Source organism: Ornithorhynchus anatinus, chromosome 7 (assembly GCF_004115215.2).
Source record: "Ornithorhynchus anatinus isolate Pmale09 chromosome 7, mOrnAna1.pri.v4, whole genome shotgun sequence".
In the NCBI taxonomy this organism is placed as follows: domain Eukaryota; kingdom Metazoa; phylum Chordata; class Mammalia; order Monotremata; family Ornithorhynchidae; genus Ornithorhynchus; species Ornithorhynchus anatinus.
Genome location: NC_041734.1, coordinates 15,258,668 through 15,278,530, shown reverse-complemented (window position 1 = coordinate 15,278,530; position 19,863 = coordinate 15,258,668). Strand labels below are relative to the sequence as shown.

At 40.2% G+C, this 19,863-nt stretch overlaps 1 protein-coding gene across 1 annotated transcript in view; it reads right to left on the bottom strand.

Moving 5' to 3' along the window:
* Positions 1-19,863, bottom strand: part of CCDC178 (coiled-coil domain containing 178) — a 268,023-nt gene that overhangs the window by 18,388 nt on the left and 229,772 nt on the right. Inside the window, exon 20 of the mRNA XM_007667601.3 lies at positions 4,278-4,412. Coding sequence (XP_007665791.2) covers positions 4,278-4,412 — 135 coding nt within the window. The remainder of the gene's footprint in view (positions 1-4,277; positions 4,413-19,863) is intronic.

The window sequence follows — 19,863 nt, the reverse complement described above, 5'->3', positions numbered from 1 at the left end:
CTGCGAGCTCGCTGTGGGCAGGGAATGTGGCTACCCACTCTGTTCCATTGTACTCTCCCAAGCACTTAGTACAGTGCTCTACACATGGTAAGCACTCAATAAATATGACTGCTTGATTGGCTTGGTTCTGGGGTGTCTGGAGAGGGGGTAGAAAGGGGCTTACAAAGTGTGGTGGTCATGGGAAAGGGAGAGAAGCTGCTGATGCTTCTGGAACAATTACAAATAAATCAGTGGTATTTATTGAGTGTTTACTGTGCAGAATACTGTACTACGTGCTTGGGAGAATTAAATAAAACAGTTGGTAGACACATTACTTGCCCACAGGGTGCTTACAGTCTAGAATTGTGGTGATGAGGGAAGCTGAAACATCCAGCTATTTCTGCAGATTTGGCCAGTGACTAGAGGTGATGAAGATTCTGGGGAGTCATTTGGGGAGGGTCTGAAAAGACTGACATCTCTGCTCTGAAAGCATTCATACACTGGTAGACGTCTTTTCTCTTTCTCTTCTGTGAAAATAATAATAATAATAATAATAATAATAATGTTGGTATTTGTTAAGCGCTTACTATGTGCCGAGCACTGTTCTAAGCGCTGGGGTAAACACAGGGGAATCAGGTTGTCCCACGTGGGGCTCACAGTTAATCCCCATTTTACAGATGAGGGAACTGAGGCACAGAGAAGTTAAGTGACTTGCCCACAGTCACACAGATGACAAGTGGCAGAGCTGGGATTCGAACTCATGAGCCCTGACTCCAAAGCCCGTGCTCTTTCCACTGCGCCACGCTGCTTCTCAACCGGCAGCACTGTGGTGTAGTGGAAAGAGCACGGGCCTGGGAGTCAGAGGACCTGGGTTCTAATTCCAGCTTGGTCACTTGTCTGCTGGGTGACCTTGGTCAAGTCCCTTTACTTCTCTGTGTCTTGGTTACCTCTTCTGTAAAATGGGGATTATGACTGTGAGCCCTATGTAGAACATGGACTGTGTCCAACCTGATTATCTTGTACCTACCCCAGTGTGTAGCACATTGCCTGGCACATAATAAGTGCTTAAGAAGTACCATTAAAAAAATACAAACTAGAATTCTGGCTGGCTTATAAAGGCCTCTTCCAGCTTTCTCATTCTTTGATCTCATCACCACCTTCAAGCCCCAGGTACTGCCAGCCCATGGTATCATTTCTCAGGTCCCTGAACTCCATATTAAATCTGGAGGCTGTATTCTGGCTAAAGTATGGCATGTTGTCTGCTAAAAGTTGCAATTTTCTCTTTGCTCTTCTCCTCTTACAATACTCTGATTCAAACCATCTTTCCCGCATTCCCGAAAAACTTCACATATTACTGTGAGAGCAGTTGTGTCGGGAAATGCTCTTCATCCACATGATTCTCCTTACATAATCAAGAGCCTTCATCTCTGCCAGCCATAAATGAGTTTGAGTCATCTCTAGGACCATTTGTAACTGAACATGCTATTTACCCTGTTCTTTAGAAGGTGCTGTTGTACTGACAAAATATTTGTTAGAAAGATTAAAGATGGATAAAGTCAGGTTTAGCCCCTTTCATCTTATTTGATTCCATAACTACGGTTTCATCCAACATCTAGGAATCCACTGTTGTTTCTCTTTCAAAAAACGCTAACAACTTTTGTTACTGAACATCATCAGTGGGGTCTGAATAGGTGGATTTTGCCCATTCAGTTGGGTATCTCTGTCACAGTGTACATATAAGCACGTAAATGTGCATCATTTAATAAAATTATATTTGGAGCACGTATTTTTTCTTGGAATAAAGCACACAATAAGCACTTAAATATCATCATTATTATTACCATTGTTAATAATAATAATGAACAAAGCCTAGGATAGTTATTGCCACTGAGCCCAGGAAATCAGACATCTTGCAGAACAGAAAAGACCTAATCTTTGTGTTCACTGATCAAAATCCTCTATCTTCTTTCTTCCTGCTAGGCCTCTAGCAATGGACTGCATTCCACCCCACCACTAGAACATTGGTCCAATGCTCGGAAGATGATTGCCCGCTCTCTACTCACTACCAACTTCAGTAACCACACATCAGTCTTATTTTTGTGGGGGGAGGGAAAGGATTCCCAGGAACGGCTAGGAAGTCTCACCTTAGGAAATCACATTTACCTTTTTTCACATTTTATGAACATCCAAATTAGTCCACATATGAATGACTTCCATAACAATTTCCTCAGCAAAAATGCTTGGCTGCCTCACTCCTGAATTTAATCAGATGCAAACAGACATAAGGACCTGGAAACTCGGACTTCCTAAAAACAGGTCCTGATGATGCCACCAACACACACGTCCTTTCAGGGGGGAGAAGCGCCTCAGTAGCTCCAGCTCATTTGCAGATTCAGTCCACACATTTAAATGGAACTTTCAGCTGAGGCCAGTAGCCCTCAGGTATGTCCTTTTCACTGGTGGGTCCCCTTCAATGCTAAGAAAGCATCTTCTAAAGGAAGACATCTGCACCAGATTGGAGATTAGGGATAATCCATACCTCGAATGGTCCAAAATCACCAAATCCTACCTTGCGGATGAGAGAACCGAGGCTTTAAATGCCCCAGAAGTGCTGTCTAGCTAAGGCAAACTTCGACCTTGCTGGACTGCCTTTCTAGCTTTTTAATCTCCAAGGCTTTCTAACAAGCGTAACAATTTGTCCCTTTGTCAACTTGAATGGAGAAGCCAGAAGTGATAGCCAAACAGTAGAATCAAATGCTGATGCTTTAGGTGATAGCATGACAGAAATGTGCTCTGCACGGTTTTTAGAGATGGTTAGTTTTTCAGTCGTTCAAGATAACTGAATTGATGAGTACGATTTATCCTGGGCGCGTGGTACATTTTAGGCAGAAGCAAAAGGATTTTCAGAGTTGTTGTTCGTTATACTATAGACTAGTTATTGACGTGAAAATTCAAACACAGGTTATATTCACAACCTAACACTTAAAACATTAACGTCAGATGAGACTAATTTCACATTTCACATTCAAAGAAACCAAGAGAGCACCTGTAGAGTCTATCCAAGCTGTAATTATTATTCATACATTTTGGCCTCCATATTAATGGGTTTTTTTCTCTATCCATATTCATGAAAGCTAAGTCATCTTAAGGATTAAAAAACCTGTCAATTGCAAAATACTCTATTAAGATATGAACAGAGCTCTTTGCATTTTTCCTAATGATTTAATTTTGCTCTTTTAAAAATTTTGACATGACAACACCTCAGAATGGGTGAAACCTAAGGCCACACCTGCTGGGTTTTGTAGGATTCTTTAAAAAAAAAAAACCACTTAGGGAAGGTGCTGAAAATGGACACCAGTGAGAATCAATAATTTAAAGGAGCTATTCAAGTTGGGGTCAAAATAGCTTTCTTCTTTAATCATGTTAATAGCATTCACACAGTGCATTAGGGTAATATTAAAATTTAAGAAAAATGTGCAATCTTAATGCTCACTCTGTAATAAGCTGTTGCTGAAAATGCAAGTTATGGTTTATTAAATACGCTGCATTAAACATTGCACGTTATGCTAAGTAACGGTTTCCAGAAACAGGGGTAAGAAGGTTTTCTTTTCAACCGAGCTCTTGCACCAAACCATGACATCTGGAAATGACCTTGTATGATGTCGAGTAATCAAAAGGAATAGAATATATTCATAAGATATTTTCAAGAGCATACAATAAACATTTACAGGACATTTAAATGGCCTAGAGAACACAAAACCCAAACTATGCAGAGACAAATATTACCCTCCTGCAAGCATCTGGAAAATGCCGTTGTAACCAAACCCTGTGTTCCTTATCTACGTAAAGGCATCTCTGAATCTGACTATGAGAGTTTAGCAGAATAACTGTTTTATGGTAAAGAAATTATATAACTAAGAAAATGCATATGCCAGTATTGTTTTCCCTGGCAGTGGAATTTGCACCAAGACAGAACATGGTAACGATATTTCCTCAAACAGCTGAGTGGCAGCTTCAATGCCAGGAGATTTTTAAAAAAGGTATTTAGACAAAATGTGTTAACAATCTGTTCAAAGGTTTGTGAGAAATAAGTCCTAGTGGTTTTTTTTTCCCCAAAGTATGCATGGTATATGTGCTAACTTAGTGAATTCATCCTTCATGCAATTCCAGTTTATTAAAGAGGTTAAAAATTTATAAAACTCTGATGGGATATGGTTTTAATGCTTCATCACACTACCCATCATTTGCTTTTCAATCTAGATCAGAATGATCTTTCCGACTTCCTTGCAATCACCTACCTGCACAGCTAATATTTTCTGAGCATTCTCCTGAGAGACTCCCTGGAACTTCGCCAACCCTGCTTGGTTATAGAGGCCTCGCAGTTTGAAGTACTCCACCAGTGCCCTGTTCATCCTGCTTTGCAGCACGCAGAACTAAAGGGGGGAGAAGGAGGAAAAAAAAACCACCAGTCAGAGTGGGAGAGGAAATTAATGGCAGTGTTCAAGAAGAATGATGGAGGGAAATATAGAAAGCAGTCAATAGCCCATTCTGCACTGTACGGACCTGACAGGAATTTCACAGTCTCTTGATTTTTCAGCCCACTCATGCGCATTCATCAGAAACCAGTCACATCTGGCTGCCAGGATGGGGGGTTAATTTTCTCTAAATGGCTCAGCAGTTTTGTTCTAGCTGAGGCAAACTCTGTGACTGCAAAGCTGATGAGTAAAATATTTCTACTTCACCCAGTTTAACTCAAAACCGATAGCCTCGGGACATATTGAACCTTTCTTAAAAAAATAATCTTTTGAAGCTTTTTTGAATGGCACATCAGGTCAGGCCAAAGTTTAAAATGCAAGTTTAAGACTTTGATGGACACCATTGCCTTTTTTTTTCCCCTTGTAGAGCTTATCATAGCCAGGCAATGTGTGCTTTAGAGCATGACAAAACTAAAGAGAATTAACTTAGCCATCAACTGCTGAGGGAGAACAATAACAGGAAAGAAATTTCCAGATAGAACTCCCTATTAATCTACCTAGCTATAACCATGTGACATGAAAGCAACTCAGCGCACTAAACTACAGTGAATGCAGTACTTGAGAAGTGATGGTTTTTCTTCTGACTTTATACCTATAGAAGAGATCACTCATGAGGAATTTTACCCATCAAAAAAAGAATTTTAATTAAAACAGGAAACGGAGGGCTACTTAATGTTATCACTAGCAACAACAATGATAATGATGATAATAATAATAATAATAATATTTGCTAAGCACTCCAACATGCCAAGCATTGTGTACTAAATGCTGGGGTAGATGCAAAATAATATAGTTGGGACACACGTCCTGTCCCATATGGGGCTCACAATTTTGGGCGAAGAGAGAACAGGTTATTTACTTAAGCAGGAATGTTTGATCAATCAGTGGATAGTACAGCCGGACCACACAGGGAGGTTACAGCCAAGTTTCTTTTTCTTACTGTTTTCATCATTTTAAGGGTTTGTACCTCAGACAAAAATTGGTTCCAGGAGAAAATCTGCCAGGGAGCAAGGCCTTCTAAATCAAAATGAAATATTCTAGCAGCTTCATAAATATTCATATAAGAAAGTAGATATTCTATAGATTGTGCCCAAATCCCTAGAACACTGTTTTAGTTTTGACTGCGTATTCTAGTTTGACGATCTCTAGGCTTCCTTTTTGTGGGGGCCTGGTGATATGAAAACAAAAACTGAGAGAGAAGAAATTTCCAAATCCCCAATTTCACGTTGGCACAGTAAAAGGAATTTTCCCCATTGATCACAATAATGTAACAGTTTCAAATGTCAGATTTCAGGCCTCAACTATTTTGACACCAGTGGCTAAATATTAATATTTCATCTATGCTTTATTCACAGAAAAGGGCAACATGGGGCCTACTTCTTTCAAAAAAGGAAGCAAGGATAATTATGAAAATGATAGATCTGCCAGCTAACTTCCTACTGAAAAAATACTGAGCTCATCATTACCAATTTGATTGGCAGGAATTGAAAAGATCACAGGGCAGTGCATTAAAATCATTGTGCTTTGGGAAAAATGAAATTCTATCTGACTAGTTTACTTCCATTCTACCCCAGTGTTATGGAGCTATTGAGAAGTATGACTATCACTTGGTTTTTAAGTAAGACTTTTGGTTTCGTTCTCGACAAACTGGAATCTTCCTGTCTGGGGACTTTGTGTCAGTGAAGCCGACTGCCCAGGGAGGAAGAAGGATATCCTTCTTTGGAGATTGTTAAGGAGCTGGTGGACAATTATTGTTTCCTTTAAGAATAAGTCCTGGTTTAAATGTAGTCCTGACTGAGGCAGGAGGATGATTCGGATGAGCCAAATAGTTTCAAATCCAGCTATTCAAACTTCAATCACAATGGATCTCAACGTCAAAGCAGGCACTCAACCAACACTGTTGGTGTTGATGATGAAGGGATCCTTTGAGGTTCTTATTAGTTTAGGAATCCATGATTTCAAGTGCTGGCTATGAGACTCTTTGGAATGATAAATGGGTCAAAGTAAATGGATAGAGTTCCATTAGAAGACTCTACAAGACTACTCAGGAAAAATCTGATTGAGATACTTTATCTACACTAGAGTTTGGAAACCTATCTGTACCGCCTTTATTTCACCCTTGTACCTAAAATCCTATAAATTTGGCTGCTAAGTGGCTCACCAGGAGTTCATTCAATCATATTTATCGAGTGCTTACATTGTGCAGATCACTGTACTAAACGCTTGGGAGAGATCTATTTGCAAAAGCTCAGGAATGAGGGGGACGAGCAAAGCTTTGAGTTCAAAATAAAAATCAAGTTCAACCAAGGGTAGCATTAACAGAGACTGAATATCTGGGCTGCCTTCCCGCTACATATGGTGAAAGCAGGACTTGGGGGCAAATAGGTGGGTGAGACCTTATCCTAAGTTTCAAGGTCAGGATGAGGTCAGAGAATGGCATTCAGAAATCCCACTGCTGGCTACAGTAGTAGAGGACCTATAGAGTCAGTAGAGAACATCACTGAACTACCCAGAAACCCCAGGAAAGGAGCAATCATGAGCATGTTCCCTTTAACTGCTGCTTTCCTAATTTTCCTGGTCACATCTGGTCAGATATTCTGGACTTCCCAAGACTGGTGGTAACTCTTTATAGCCTTTTAAGATGCTCAAAGAGACACAAGTGATGAGCATGAAAATCTGGGAATGTGGGGAAGAACCTTTTATTTATGGTAGTCTCCTATTGCACATTCCCTAACCCTTCCAGATTAAAGGTGTTACCTGAAGACAAGTCTTTAATGAAAAATAAAAGCACAATAGAGGTATGCAGAAACCCAGAATTGTGTTATGAAGGTACAAGCCTTGTGGGTGGGAAAAGTGCCATTGTTTGGCACTCTGGAGTAATGTTTTTAGATGAGAGTCAATTGGGCCCTAGCCATGGCTCATTGCTAAACCTAAAGTGAAATAGTCTGCTGGGGCCTTCAGTGCAGCTTTGACAGGCCTTATGTTGAAATTCATTCCTCATTCACATCACTGAAACTATAGCTGCACTTTGGTGACATATATTAGACTCTGCTAGACTCTGCTACCTAGCCTGGCCAAGGCTCACCAGTGGTTCTGAACAGAGAAATGTACCTTCGTTCGGAAACTGTGTCACTTCAGAAGTGGCCAAGGTGTGGCCTTGGTGAGTGGGGGTAGAGGAAGAGAGGGAAGAGAACTTTGACAAAGCTTCCCACCTTCCTATAATGTTTGATTCAGCCAATCAGAGGATCAGAGATGGCAGTAATAACACTACTGGTTTGGGGGAGGGGCTTCTGACCCACAATCTCTGGGGAATCTGGTAGAAAATCAAAACTGCACCAATCACAGGAGGCATACAGAAAGAAGCAAGATATACAACAACTGCTTCAGGTGTACATTTTATAAGGTAACTTACAAGGCTCTTAGATTAAGTGGATGGGTTAACCAGGTCTGGTAATTCCATATTAAAAGCCTGAAAAAATTAAGCAAATCTACTAAGAAATCAGACTTCAGGCAAATATACAGACACTAGTCTTCCTTTACACCTCCTCAGTTGGTTCTTCTTCCTCCCAATCTTTCCTTTCTCTTATAATGTTTTTCATTCTCCCTCCATAAAGATGGTTCAAGGACTAAAAGCTCACCAACTTTTTCCCCCTTCAAGCTGTTTTTAATTTCTGAAAAAGTTGCTACTAATGGTGAAACCTTCTTCACGTTCCAGACATGAAGAAAGCAGCGTGGTTGAGTGGATAGAGCACAGGCCCCCGAGTTGGAAGATCTGGGTTCCAGTTCCAACTCTGCCACTTGTCTGCCTTGTGACCTTGAACAGATCACTTAATTTCTCTGTACCTCAGTTACCTCATCTGTAAAATGGGGATTAAGACTGTGAGCCCCTGTGTGGGTCAGAGACTGTCACCAACCTGATTAACTTGTATCTACTCCAGTGCTTAGTACAATGCTTGGCACATAGTAAGCACTTAATAAATACCATTTTTAAGAAAACAACAACCTTTGTACTTGCGAAGCATAACTGGAACTGTGGTCCCACACAAGTCTTTTCAGTGAAGCACACAATCATAGATGAATGTCTAATCAATAGTGACTTCTCTGAATCCGGAGGAGAGTGCTACAAATATATTCATTCATGTGGGTGTAGTTGAAAAAAATCAATGTTGGACCATCAATCCATTCCCCAATGAGTGCAGGTAAGAAAAGATTTCTGCTTTGGTGATGTGTTTTCTCTGTTTTGATGCATACCTCCTGGTAACTTGATCTCCGCAAAGCCTCCACTCAAGGAGATCATCCATACTCCTGATTGTTGCCCACCATATTGCTCTGCCTACTGCTGATAGATCAATCGGCAGTATTTGTTAAGCACTAACTCTGTGCACATCACTGTATTCAGTCCTTGGAAGAGTACAGTAGCTTTAGTACATTCAAGGAGTTTATGTCAGATGATATCAGACTGTTTCGCCGGATCTTTAAGACCTTCTTCTTTCTCACTACCTTGCAAAAGCCAGAGGTTTGAGCAAGATGGCTAAAGGAGTTAGGAATTCCTCATATGTTCATAGAGAAGGGGTATTTCAGAGACCAAAGATGTACTTTAGCTAGCTTAGTCCATTTTCTATCTTTTCTCTGCCTATATGGCAACTTCTGTGCATTTATTCTTTTTATCTCATTCTGCTCAATATAATATTGCCTGGGAAGAACATCTTAAGCTACTGAAGATTGCCAAATGACACTACACTCCAGTTTATTCCAGTTTAACAGCGGTAATCATGAAGGTGATGCCCAGAAAAGTAATTAAATAAGGCTAAATTTTTTTGGATACTGTAGCCTTTTACACCTAGTAAAGAAATACACCAATCAGCACGGAAATAAAAAGTCAGGGAAGGAAAACAATTTTGCTATCTAGCTTTACATGAATGTTTCACAGATAAAATAAATCCCAGAGATAGAAAATGGCTGGTATTTTCCCTTTCACAAATGATAAAAATTGTGAGTAATATATTTGGAATACACCAGCATGCAAAATTGAAGCTTGCCTCACTTTAGGTGATGAATTTCCACGTGAGAGAACTTGAACTTTCCAAAACTGAAGTGGTTCATCAGTCTTGAAGCATCTCTTGGATATGTCACAACAGTTTGAAAATTCAGTGGCAGGATTCAAAACGTAATATCTCGGGATGGAATTAACTAGTGAAGCTTTGGAGACTGCAAAAGTAACTTCACCATTTTCCAGAAGGGTATTGAGATCTACATCATTTCAGCAGGCTGCATGGTGTTTACACATGACTTCTTTGTTTACTGTCTGAAAGTGTTCGCTCAACAAAATGAAAGGATCACCTCTCTAATGAGAATATACAGGGCTTTTTATTTTTTCCATTTTAAAAGGGTTCTGTAAAGACCAAATTCCAAGTTCTTACCTAGCAGGGAAGGTTAGGGAACAAGGAGAAAGGAAACAGGGAGAGTAAAATTTCTCAATAACGATGGCCCCAGGATGATCTGGTGGGGGGGAACTGAACAATAGCAGGGAGCATGTCTCCTCAAAAATCAATCAGTCAACCATTTTTATTGATTGCTTACTGAAAGCATGGTACTATGCACTTAGAAGAATACAATATAATATTTCTCTTCATTACTCTATTGACCTTTCCCTAATTTAGGGGTTTCAACTTGTTGTTAACTGTTGATTGAACCCCACCTAGGTTTAACATCTCCCTCAGGAACACTATTCCTGAGCTTCCCTATGAAGATAAAATCCTGACTTCATAGGCACCTATGAAATAAGGTATTTTCCTGCCTTTTGGCTTGAGTTTCTGAATATTCTTTTAAAATAATTTGATTACAGAAATGTTTGGCATGTCTCTTTAAAGATAGTTTTAGAGCTCATATATACATGCTTGCACACACACACATTTAACATCTGAAATAAAACATTAAAAAATTACATCACCCCTAGAAATCATAATAATTTTGAAATATTGATCCTTAGTAACAGACTATCCTTGCCCTCATTTAAAATCCCCAAACTTTTAAACAGTACCACTACATAAATGCTACAGATAAATTGAAAAGGTTTCTAGAAACATCTGGTGTCTAAAACTGCCTTCCCAAAGTACTTCATTTTACTGGCTTTTAAGCATACAGAAGAGAATGATCAGGAGTTTTTGAAGTAAATGAGAATGTCCATATAATGAATTTCTCATAAAAAATACAACACAACAACCATCTTTAATATAAATTGTGATATTATCATTATCATTGTAAGATCAAATGCATAAGCCTTGTGCATAGTTATCATTTGAAATTAAGTCATAAATTGTTTTGCTGGAAAGTGAAACTAGTTAATGCTGGAAATTCATGTGTCCCCTTGAAAGAGTGAGGTAATTCCCATCAGACAGCATGTACATTCCACCCAGGGAATGCACCCAAAATGCTTCGTCTATGAACACTGATGGGACCACTATCAGACGAAAGGAAACATACAATTGCTGAAGATGCGCCTATTCCCCAATGAAAAGAGTGAGATGAGTTTTTCATCAATGCGATAATTATATTTTTAGGGAAACTGAATGGCAGTTTAAAGGGAACAAGTAGCAATAACAAATCCCCTATATATAGATACAATATGAAAGAGAAACTAACTCCATAATTCAAAGCCGAAAATTAGAAGGATGAAAAAGGAAAAAAAAAATTCTAGACGACATATCCGTAGTCTGGCAACAGAAAACGTGAGGAGGGAGGAGAAGAGGGGAGAGAGGAGGCAGGGAACCGATGCAAAATGTCACCAATTCCTGATCCTTTAAGTGCAAACATTCACTTCTTCTCAGCACATTTGAGAGAAGAGTAAATATGTGTTAGAAGCTCTGTGCTGCATAAGCTTGGACCTCTGGAAGTACAGTACTTATGTATGCATGGACAGCTTCTGAGGAGGCATTTGAAAGTTCATCTGATAACACCATTACTCCATTCTAAAATCTAGGGAGAGGGAATAGGCTAAGAATAAGAATATCACGATAAACATTTACTTTTGGAAAGACAGATAATGTCTCAGAAAATTGCCCAATTATTCCTGGCCACAGATGCAGTAAAGCCATACTTCAATTTCGGAATCACTCCTAGGAAGGGGTTAAGTCATTTGAAGGGAGGGGGGTAAAAGGTAAAAAAAAACCAACCCGAAACAAAAAGCAAAAAAAGAAATCATCTTTTGACCAGTTGATCTTTGTTTCTCCTTTAGTCCATTTAAGATCAGATTTCAAGCTTTCAAAACAATATAAAGAAATGAAGTGGGGGAGGGGAAAAATAATTATTCTAGATGGAAAAATTCCTGTAAAACAGGATTCTAAAAAACTTATTCCTGATCTGGTCACCATCAGGTTTCATTCAAATCATATTTAATGCTAAAAGCTCAATGCCATTTCCCGCTTTTCAATAGATATATAATCTGATAGAAGATATGTGCTTGTAATTTTAATACAACAGGGAGATTGTACATGCTTCATGCAATGCAAGTAGTATAAGCCTTATCAGTTCTGTTCATTGTTAGAACCCAAACAATAGCAATTACAACTCCTCTGTACATTTTGCCATGGCAAGAATGACAGACATAGAGAATCCAGTTACTATTGATCTTTTTATAGTACTCAGCTATCTAGTTACACCTGTACAAAATACAAATCTCCTATGTAATGAGATATTTCTTTATTGTCAAATCTGTTCCACAGACTAGTCTTAAAGATTACATAGCTCATTTCAAGAAAGCTCTTTTGTCAACAGTCGAGCTATACTTTAAACATGAGTAAAAGCCACAGGCAGACTCAAATCTATAGCTATGTAAACACACCAAAACACATTTTCTCAGTTTTATATATCATTCTGGTTGGGATTGCCTTAGAAAGCAGAGATCAAAATAAATACTGGCAAATTTCAAGATTTTTTTTTGTTGTTGTTGTTGCAAAAGAACAATGCCCAGGAATTGGAAGTTCAACCTAATTTTAAATGCTAAAATATTCATTCATTCATTCAATAGTATTTATTGAGTGCTTACTATGTGCAGAGCACTTTACTAAGCACTTGGAATGTACAAATGGGCAACAGATAGAGACGATCCCTGCTCAGTGACTGGCTCACGGTCTAACCGGGGGAGACAGACAGCAGAGCAAAACAGAACAAAACAAAAACTAGACAATATTATCATGATAAATAGAATAAAGGGGATGTACACCTTATTAACAAAATTAATAGGGTAATAAAAATATCTGATGGCATAGGGAAAAGTAAGGCAATCAGTCAATCAATCAACCAACCGATGGAATTTATTAAGTGCTTACTATATGCAGGGCACTGTACTAAGTGCTTAAGGAGCACAATACAACGTAAAATAAGGTCTGACTGACAGTAATGTCTGTCTCCCCCTCTAGACTGTGAGCTCATTATGGGCACAGACCGTGTCTGATAATTCTGTTGTTTAGTAATTTCACAAGCTCTTAGTACAGTGCTTGGCACATAGTAAGCATTCAATAATTATGACTAATTGAAAGGAACTGTATAAATTGATATTTTTTAATTAAACGCCCCCCCCCCACCCAAAGATGAAGTCTCTTACTAGATTCTTGATACTGTAGCTGCAAATAGCTTTCTGAGTTTGAAAATAAATTAGTGTATTTGAACAGGTATTTGTTGAGGAATGAAAAAGTTGATCAGTTTGGATATTTCATCTTATTTACAAGTAACATTTTTTCTTGCCTGAACTTCAGTGATTCTAAACACCTTAGAACTCTAAATACCTACGAAGGCAAAGTTAGAGATGAAATATATTTACAAGTTCCTTCATTTTAGCCAGATAAGAAAACATTTGCCACAAAACTGGAAGTGATCATAATACAGCCAAATCAAATGAGGACAGGATAAAAACCATAGCCTCTTGAGTTGTAGTTAATGGTAACTGTTAAGCACTTATACCGTTCTAAACATTGGGGTAGATACAAGGTAGTCAGGTCAGACACAGTCCCAGTCCCACATGGAGTTCACAACCTTCATCTCCATTTTACAGATGAGATAACTGAGGCACAGACAAGTGAACTGACTTGCCCAAGGCCAACCAGCAGACAAGTGGCAGAGCGAAGACTAGAACCCAGGTCCTCTCACTTCCAGGCCAGTTCTGGAATATGTATGGTAGCTTTTTTAGAATTAGATTAATGCCAATCACCCTGAAAATTCCTTTGGCACCATTGTTTTAATCTACTTAACCATTTCCCAAAATCTTCCACCCTTTTGTTTCCCTCTGGTTTCTTCTTTTTAGTACCTAGAAGAGAATTAGACCCCTTGTCAGCTGTGTGACTGTGAGCAAGTTACTTCACTTCTCTGTGCCTCGGTTCTCTCATCTGTAAAATGGGGATGAAGACTGTGAGCCTCACTTGGGACAACCTCATTCCCCTGTATCTACCCCAGCACTTAGAACAGTGCGCTGCATGTAGTAAGCGCTTAACACATACCAACATTATTATTAATATTATATTCCTCCTTTTATTATTGCCTCACTTTCTAATGGGGAATAAAAGAAAGATGCTCCTGCCATACATTCCCCGATGTGATGGTGGACATTTCTTCTCTGAAGGGGAGTTCAGAGAACCCCAAGGAGATTGAAATCCCAGGAAGGTGCCTGGTAAATGACAGTAATTCAAGACACTGGACACTCTCAGATGAATACAGGTCAAGTAAAAAATGGCTTAACTATTTCCACCTAGGCTAAAATCTGTGCCACCCTTTGCTAGCAACTCCTTCAGGGTTGTGGCGCAGAACCTCTGGAATCAAAGTAACCAGAATGCTAATCGTACTCTAAAGAAAATCAATTGCTTTAGTGGCAGGTGGCATGGAAACTTTCTAGGAATAAATCGTAGAATCACCCTCGTTCCGTTTTTGCTTTTCAATAGGGTGAAATCAAATTCATTAGACTGCAAATTCCATTAAATTCTTATCCCTCACAAGGGCAAGGACCATGTCATTGTCTTCTGGGGTATTCTCCCAAGTGCTTAGCATAGTGTTCTCCACAGAGCAAGTGTTCAATAAATGTTACTAAACTACTGATTGATTCATCTAGTCCCATCACAGTTGGCATCCTCCTATAAGCATCCACGAATTCCTGGTGTGATTACTCAAATGATAGGAAGGGAGCAGTGTGGTCTAGTGGATAGAGCACGGGCCTGAGAATGAGAAAGGACCTGGGTTCTAATCTCAGATCTGCCAGTTGTCTGCTCGGTGACCTCAGACAAGTCACTTAACTCCTCTGTGCCGCAATCACATCAATGGGGATTACCTAAAATGGGTATTAAGACTCTGAGCCCCTTCAAAGCCTGAATGAAGGCACATCTCCTCCAAGAGGCCTTCCCCTTTCCTCTTCTCCCATTCCCTTCTGCATCACCCTGGCTTGCTCTCTCCCCCCGTCCCCCCCTTTTTATTCCAACCTCACAATACTTATGTAACATATCTGTAATTTATTTCTTTATATTAATGTCTGTCCCCCCGCCCTCTAGACTGTAAACTCATTGTGGGCAGGGAATATATCTGTTTATTGTTGCATTGTACTCTCTCAAGTGCTTATAGAGCGCTCTGCACTATGTAAGCAGTCAAAAAATGCGAATGAATGAATGAATGAATGAATGGATGGATGGATCAATGAATGAATGAATGAGACCCATGTGGGACATGAACGGAGTCCAACCTGATTAGCTTGTAACTACCCTAGTGCTCAGTACATTGTCTGGAATATAGTAAGTGCTTAACAAATACCATAAAAAAGGAGGAGACACTAAATCTGCAATGCAAAGAGCTTCTTAATATTATATTCATCAAACTTCACCCAGCTGACTGCCTGCTTGCCTGTCAAGGTTCATGCTTTTGAAAGATGCCACTGCTCTTTCTTTCCAAAAATTACCTTCTAAACTTTACCAGATGAAAAATCATGTGACTTGTTCTTAAAATGTGGCCAGATGTGTGCCCAAAGCCCGTTGCTTTGGTGTTCATTCCCGAGTGGTGTTCGAGCAGCTCGCTTTGACGATTACCCACAGCATATCCTCGGTAGTCTTCTGAGACCTACTGATTTCAGAGCAGGGGAACCAAGGGGATACTTTAAAACAATCACATTTACCTAAAATTAATTCAGTATAAAACATTATATCAAAAATGATTAATTATAGAGCTCACTGGTTTATTGCAAAGTGGCACGAAGCACTGAAGTACATTTCAGTTTTAAAGACATCAATGGCTTCATTATGAAAAAGCAATACCCCCCACCATTTCTTACCTCCTCTACACACAAATAAACATAAATGGTTTTAAAATTATTTAAGAGGGTGAGCAGAATGTGGCAACAGCTGAACAAAAAAATAGATTAAGGCAGCCAGGCAAATTAGCCCAAACTGGAACTTTAATGAAATGGGGTGCTGTCTAAAAGAAATCAGACTGCAGGCTAGTTCAACTTTGAAAAAAAAAATGGCAAGTCCAAGCACTGGTGCCATAATCATGCAAAATACTGATACCTCTGCCGGACGATTCATTGAAAGTGTTGCAGGGATGGTGAGAATTTTACAAACTAGGCTGGCTAGTGATATTTGATGTGGATTGAAAGAATTTTGGAATCCCCCTGCAAAGATATATTAGGCACTCTGAACTGCATGAATAAAGAGAATATGTGCTGGTCATCAAAGAAAGGGAATAATAATAAAGATAATAATGATGATAATAGTAATAATAACGGTATTTAAGTGGTTACTGTGTGCTAAGCACCATACTAAACACTGGGGTAGAATCAAGATAATGAGATTGGATACGATCCCTGGTTTGCATGGGGGTCACAGTTTAAGGGGAAGGGAGAACGGGTATTTCATCCCCATTTTACAGTTGAGGAAACTGAGGCTCAGAGAAGGTAAATGACTTGCATTAAGTTCCACAGCAGACAAGTTACAGAGCCAGATTTAAAACCCAGGTCTTCTGACTCCCAGCTTGTGCTCCTTCCACTAGGTCAAGCTACTTCTCATAAGGGAAGTGAATAAAGGGTGATTAGATGCTTTTAAAACCAAATTGGATAATTGCTGCTATGCACCTGAAGATAGCAAGGATGTATACACCACTTAGGATAGATTCTGTTCTTTTAAACTTTTTCAGAAATATGCAGAAGATGGGTCAGTCAGTAATCTTAATTAAATTCAAGAGGAAAATGTTTCAAATATGTAACTAAGAATGAATAAAGGGAGTTCTGACAGCAGGAGAGGAGGAGTTGCAGAGAAGAAAGAATTGGTCACACAAGAGAGAAGTAAATAAAAATGAACACTTTGAGGCCATAATTGAAGAAAAAAATGGCAAAGGTCAAAATAGTAGTACCATGTGTTTGATGATGACGAAGACAACTCTGTTCAGAAATAGGCATTTGCATTCAAATCAGTAAGGGTAGACCAGAATGGAAGCAGTACCGCCTAACGGAAAGAGCACGGGCCTGGGAGTCAGAGGACCTGTGTTCTAATTCTGACTCTGTCACTTGACTTCTCTGTGCCTCAGTTACTCCCTCCGTAAAATGAGGATTAAAGACTTTGAGCCCCATTTGGGACATGGAATGTGTCCAACCTCATTATCTGGTATCTACCATGGCGCTTAGTACAGTGCCTGGCACATAGTAAACATTTTAACAAATACCACAAAAAAATTGCAGAAACCATAGCCCTGGTTTTGGTAAAGGGTACAAGTCACAATAACTGACTAATATAGTATGAACAGTAAGCCTCAATAAACAGTACTGAATGAATGAATGAATGAATGAATGAATGAACAGGCCTGCTCAGAATTGAGAGGGGTTTTTTATTGGTATTTGCATGAGGTAGATACAAGTTTCAAGTGTTGTAAGCAGCCAAAGTCTACCTCAGGACTGAGGGCCAGTACTATTGCCTTAAGTCAACTCTGGGTATGCTCCTTTGGATGTTCAGTGAATGTTCAGTGGTGGCGGGTTCTAAGCCAAGGCCCCATAGTTCAGGCTCGCATCTCCTCCTGCCTCCAGGATGTCTCCATCTGGATGTCGGCCCGCCACCTAAAACTCAACATGAGCAAGACTGAGCTCCTCATCTTCCCTCCCAAACCCGGTCCTCTCCCGGACTTCTCTATCACCGTCGATGGCACGACCATCCTTCCCGTCTCTCGGGCCCGCAATCTCGGTGTCATCCTTGACTCGTCTCTCTCGTTCACCCGACACATCCTATCCGTTACCAAGACCTGCCGGTTTCACCTCTACAATATTGCCAAGATCCGCCCTTTCCTCTCCACCCAAATGGCTACCTTACTGTTACAGGCTCTCGTTATATCCCGGCTAGACTACTGTGTCAGCCTTCTCTCTGACCTCCCTTCCTCCTCTCTCGCCCCGCTCCAGTCTATTCTTCACTCCGCTGCCCGGCTCATCTTCCTGCAGAAACGATCTGGGCATGTCAATCCCCTTCTTAAACAACTCTAGTGGTTGCCTATCAACCTCCGCTCCAAACAAAAACTCCTCACTCTAGGCTTCAAGGCTCTCCATCACCTTGCCCCGTCCTACCTCTCCTCCCTTCTCTCTTTCTACCACCCACCCCGAACGCTCCGCTCCTCGGCTGCCCACCTCCTCACCGTCCCTCGGTCTCGCCTATCCCGCCGTCGACCCCTGGGTCACGTCCTCCCGCGGTCCCGGAACGCCCTCCCTCCTCACCTCCGCCAAACTGATTCTCTTTCCCTCTTCAAAACCCTACTTAAAACTCACCTCCTCCAAGAGGCCTTCCCAGACTGAGCTCCTCTTCTCCCTCTACTCCCTCTGCCACCCCCCCTTTACCTCTCCGCAGCTAAACCCTCTTTTTCCCCTTTTCCCTCTGCTCCTCCACCTCTCCCTTCCCATCCCCACAGCACTGTACTTGTCTGCTCAACTGTATATATTTTCATTACCCTATTTATTTTGTTAATGAATTGTACATCGCCTTGATTCTATTTAGTTGCCATTGTTTTTACGAGATGTTCTTCCTCTTGACGCTGTTTAGTGCCATTGTTCTTGTCTGTCCGTCTCCCCCGATTAGACTGTAAGCCCGTCAAACGGCAGGGACTGTCTCTATCTGTTGCCAACTTGTTCATCCCAAGCGCTTAGTACAGTGCTCTGCACATAGTAAGCGCTCAATAAATACTATTGAATGAATGAATGAATGAATATCTTGCTGATTCTTAACATTCCCCCTTACGCACCCACAAATGAAATACTGATCTTATTTTGTGTTCCAATCTTGGCATTTTTAAATTACAAGTTCATAAAACATATCTAACAAGAGCAGGTGTTAGGTAAAGGGATCTTGGCATCTGTTCTTGACTTCTCCAAGTCTGTTGTAATTCGATATTAAGGTCAAAACTTTGTTTGTGTGCACAGGTTGAGAGAAATAGAACCACCAGCAACAATCTTAACATCCCTGTGTAATTGCTACAACATATCAAGGCACTTGCTACTCAGGTATAATGATTTTAGGATGTTTTGCAGGATGGTACTACTATTTTGACCTTTGACATTTTTTTCTTCAATTATGTCCTCAAAGTGTTCATTTTTATTTACTTCTCTCTTGTGTGACCAATTCTTTCTTCTCTGCAACTCCTCCTCTCCTGCTGTCAGAACTCCCTTTATTCATTCTTAGTTACAGCTTCTTCAGATTCCCAAAGTGACCCTTTAAAGGATATTAGGGTTGGGCTGATTCTCTGGGGTCTGGCAGATTAGCACTGTAAATGCCTTCCTAGCTGTAACCGGATGCTGGGAGGAAGCAAGTCCAATGGGTCAATTGTTATCACCCCCTCTCTTTTATGAATGCTCCTACTTAAAGTAGCAGGAGGCATACTCATCAAGATAAGGCGACAGCACTGACAAGACCTCTAAATTTAAGATTAGGATCCCGAAGTGAATCACCTACACTTAATCACAAACATGATTAAGTCTGGCTTATTCTGTTCTAGTCGTATTCTAAATTAAACATGACCTGCCTGGAGTTAGGATTGATAGGTCTGTTGATAACTCTATTAGTAATGGGGAGACTGTCCAGGATGCTTTGGAAGTCTCCATCTCTACTGTAGTTTGGGCAGATTCCTAGACTGATTACAATGTTACACTGCTACTAAGTAAAAGTCAGGAACAGGATATGAACAAAGAGCATTTTTATGCAGAATATGTGAATTCAATTCTCCGGCACTTAAGATATTTAAAATCCTCAAAATCTTCCAATGCTTTACCATCCTTTCTGCATGAAACAAAAACTCCTGACCACTGCCTTCAAAATACTCAATCAGCATTCTCCTCCCCTACTTTTCCATGCTCTTC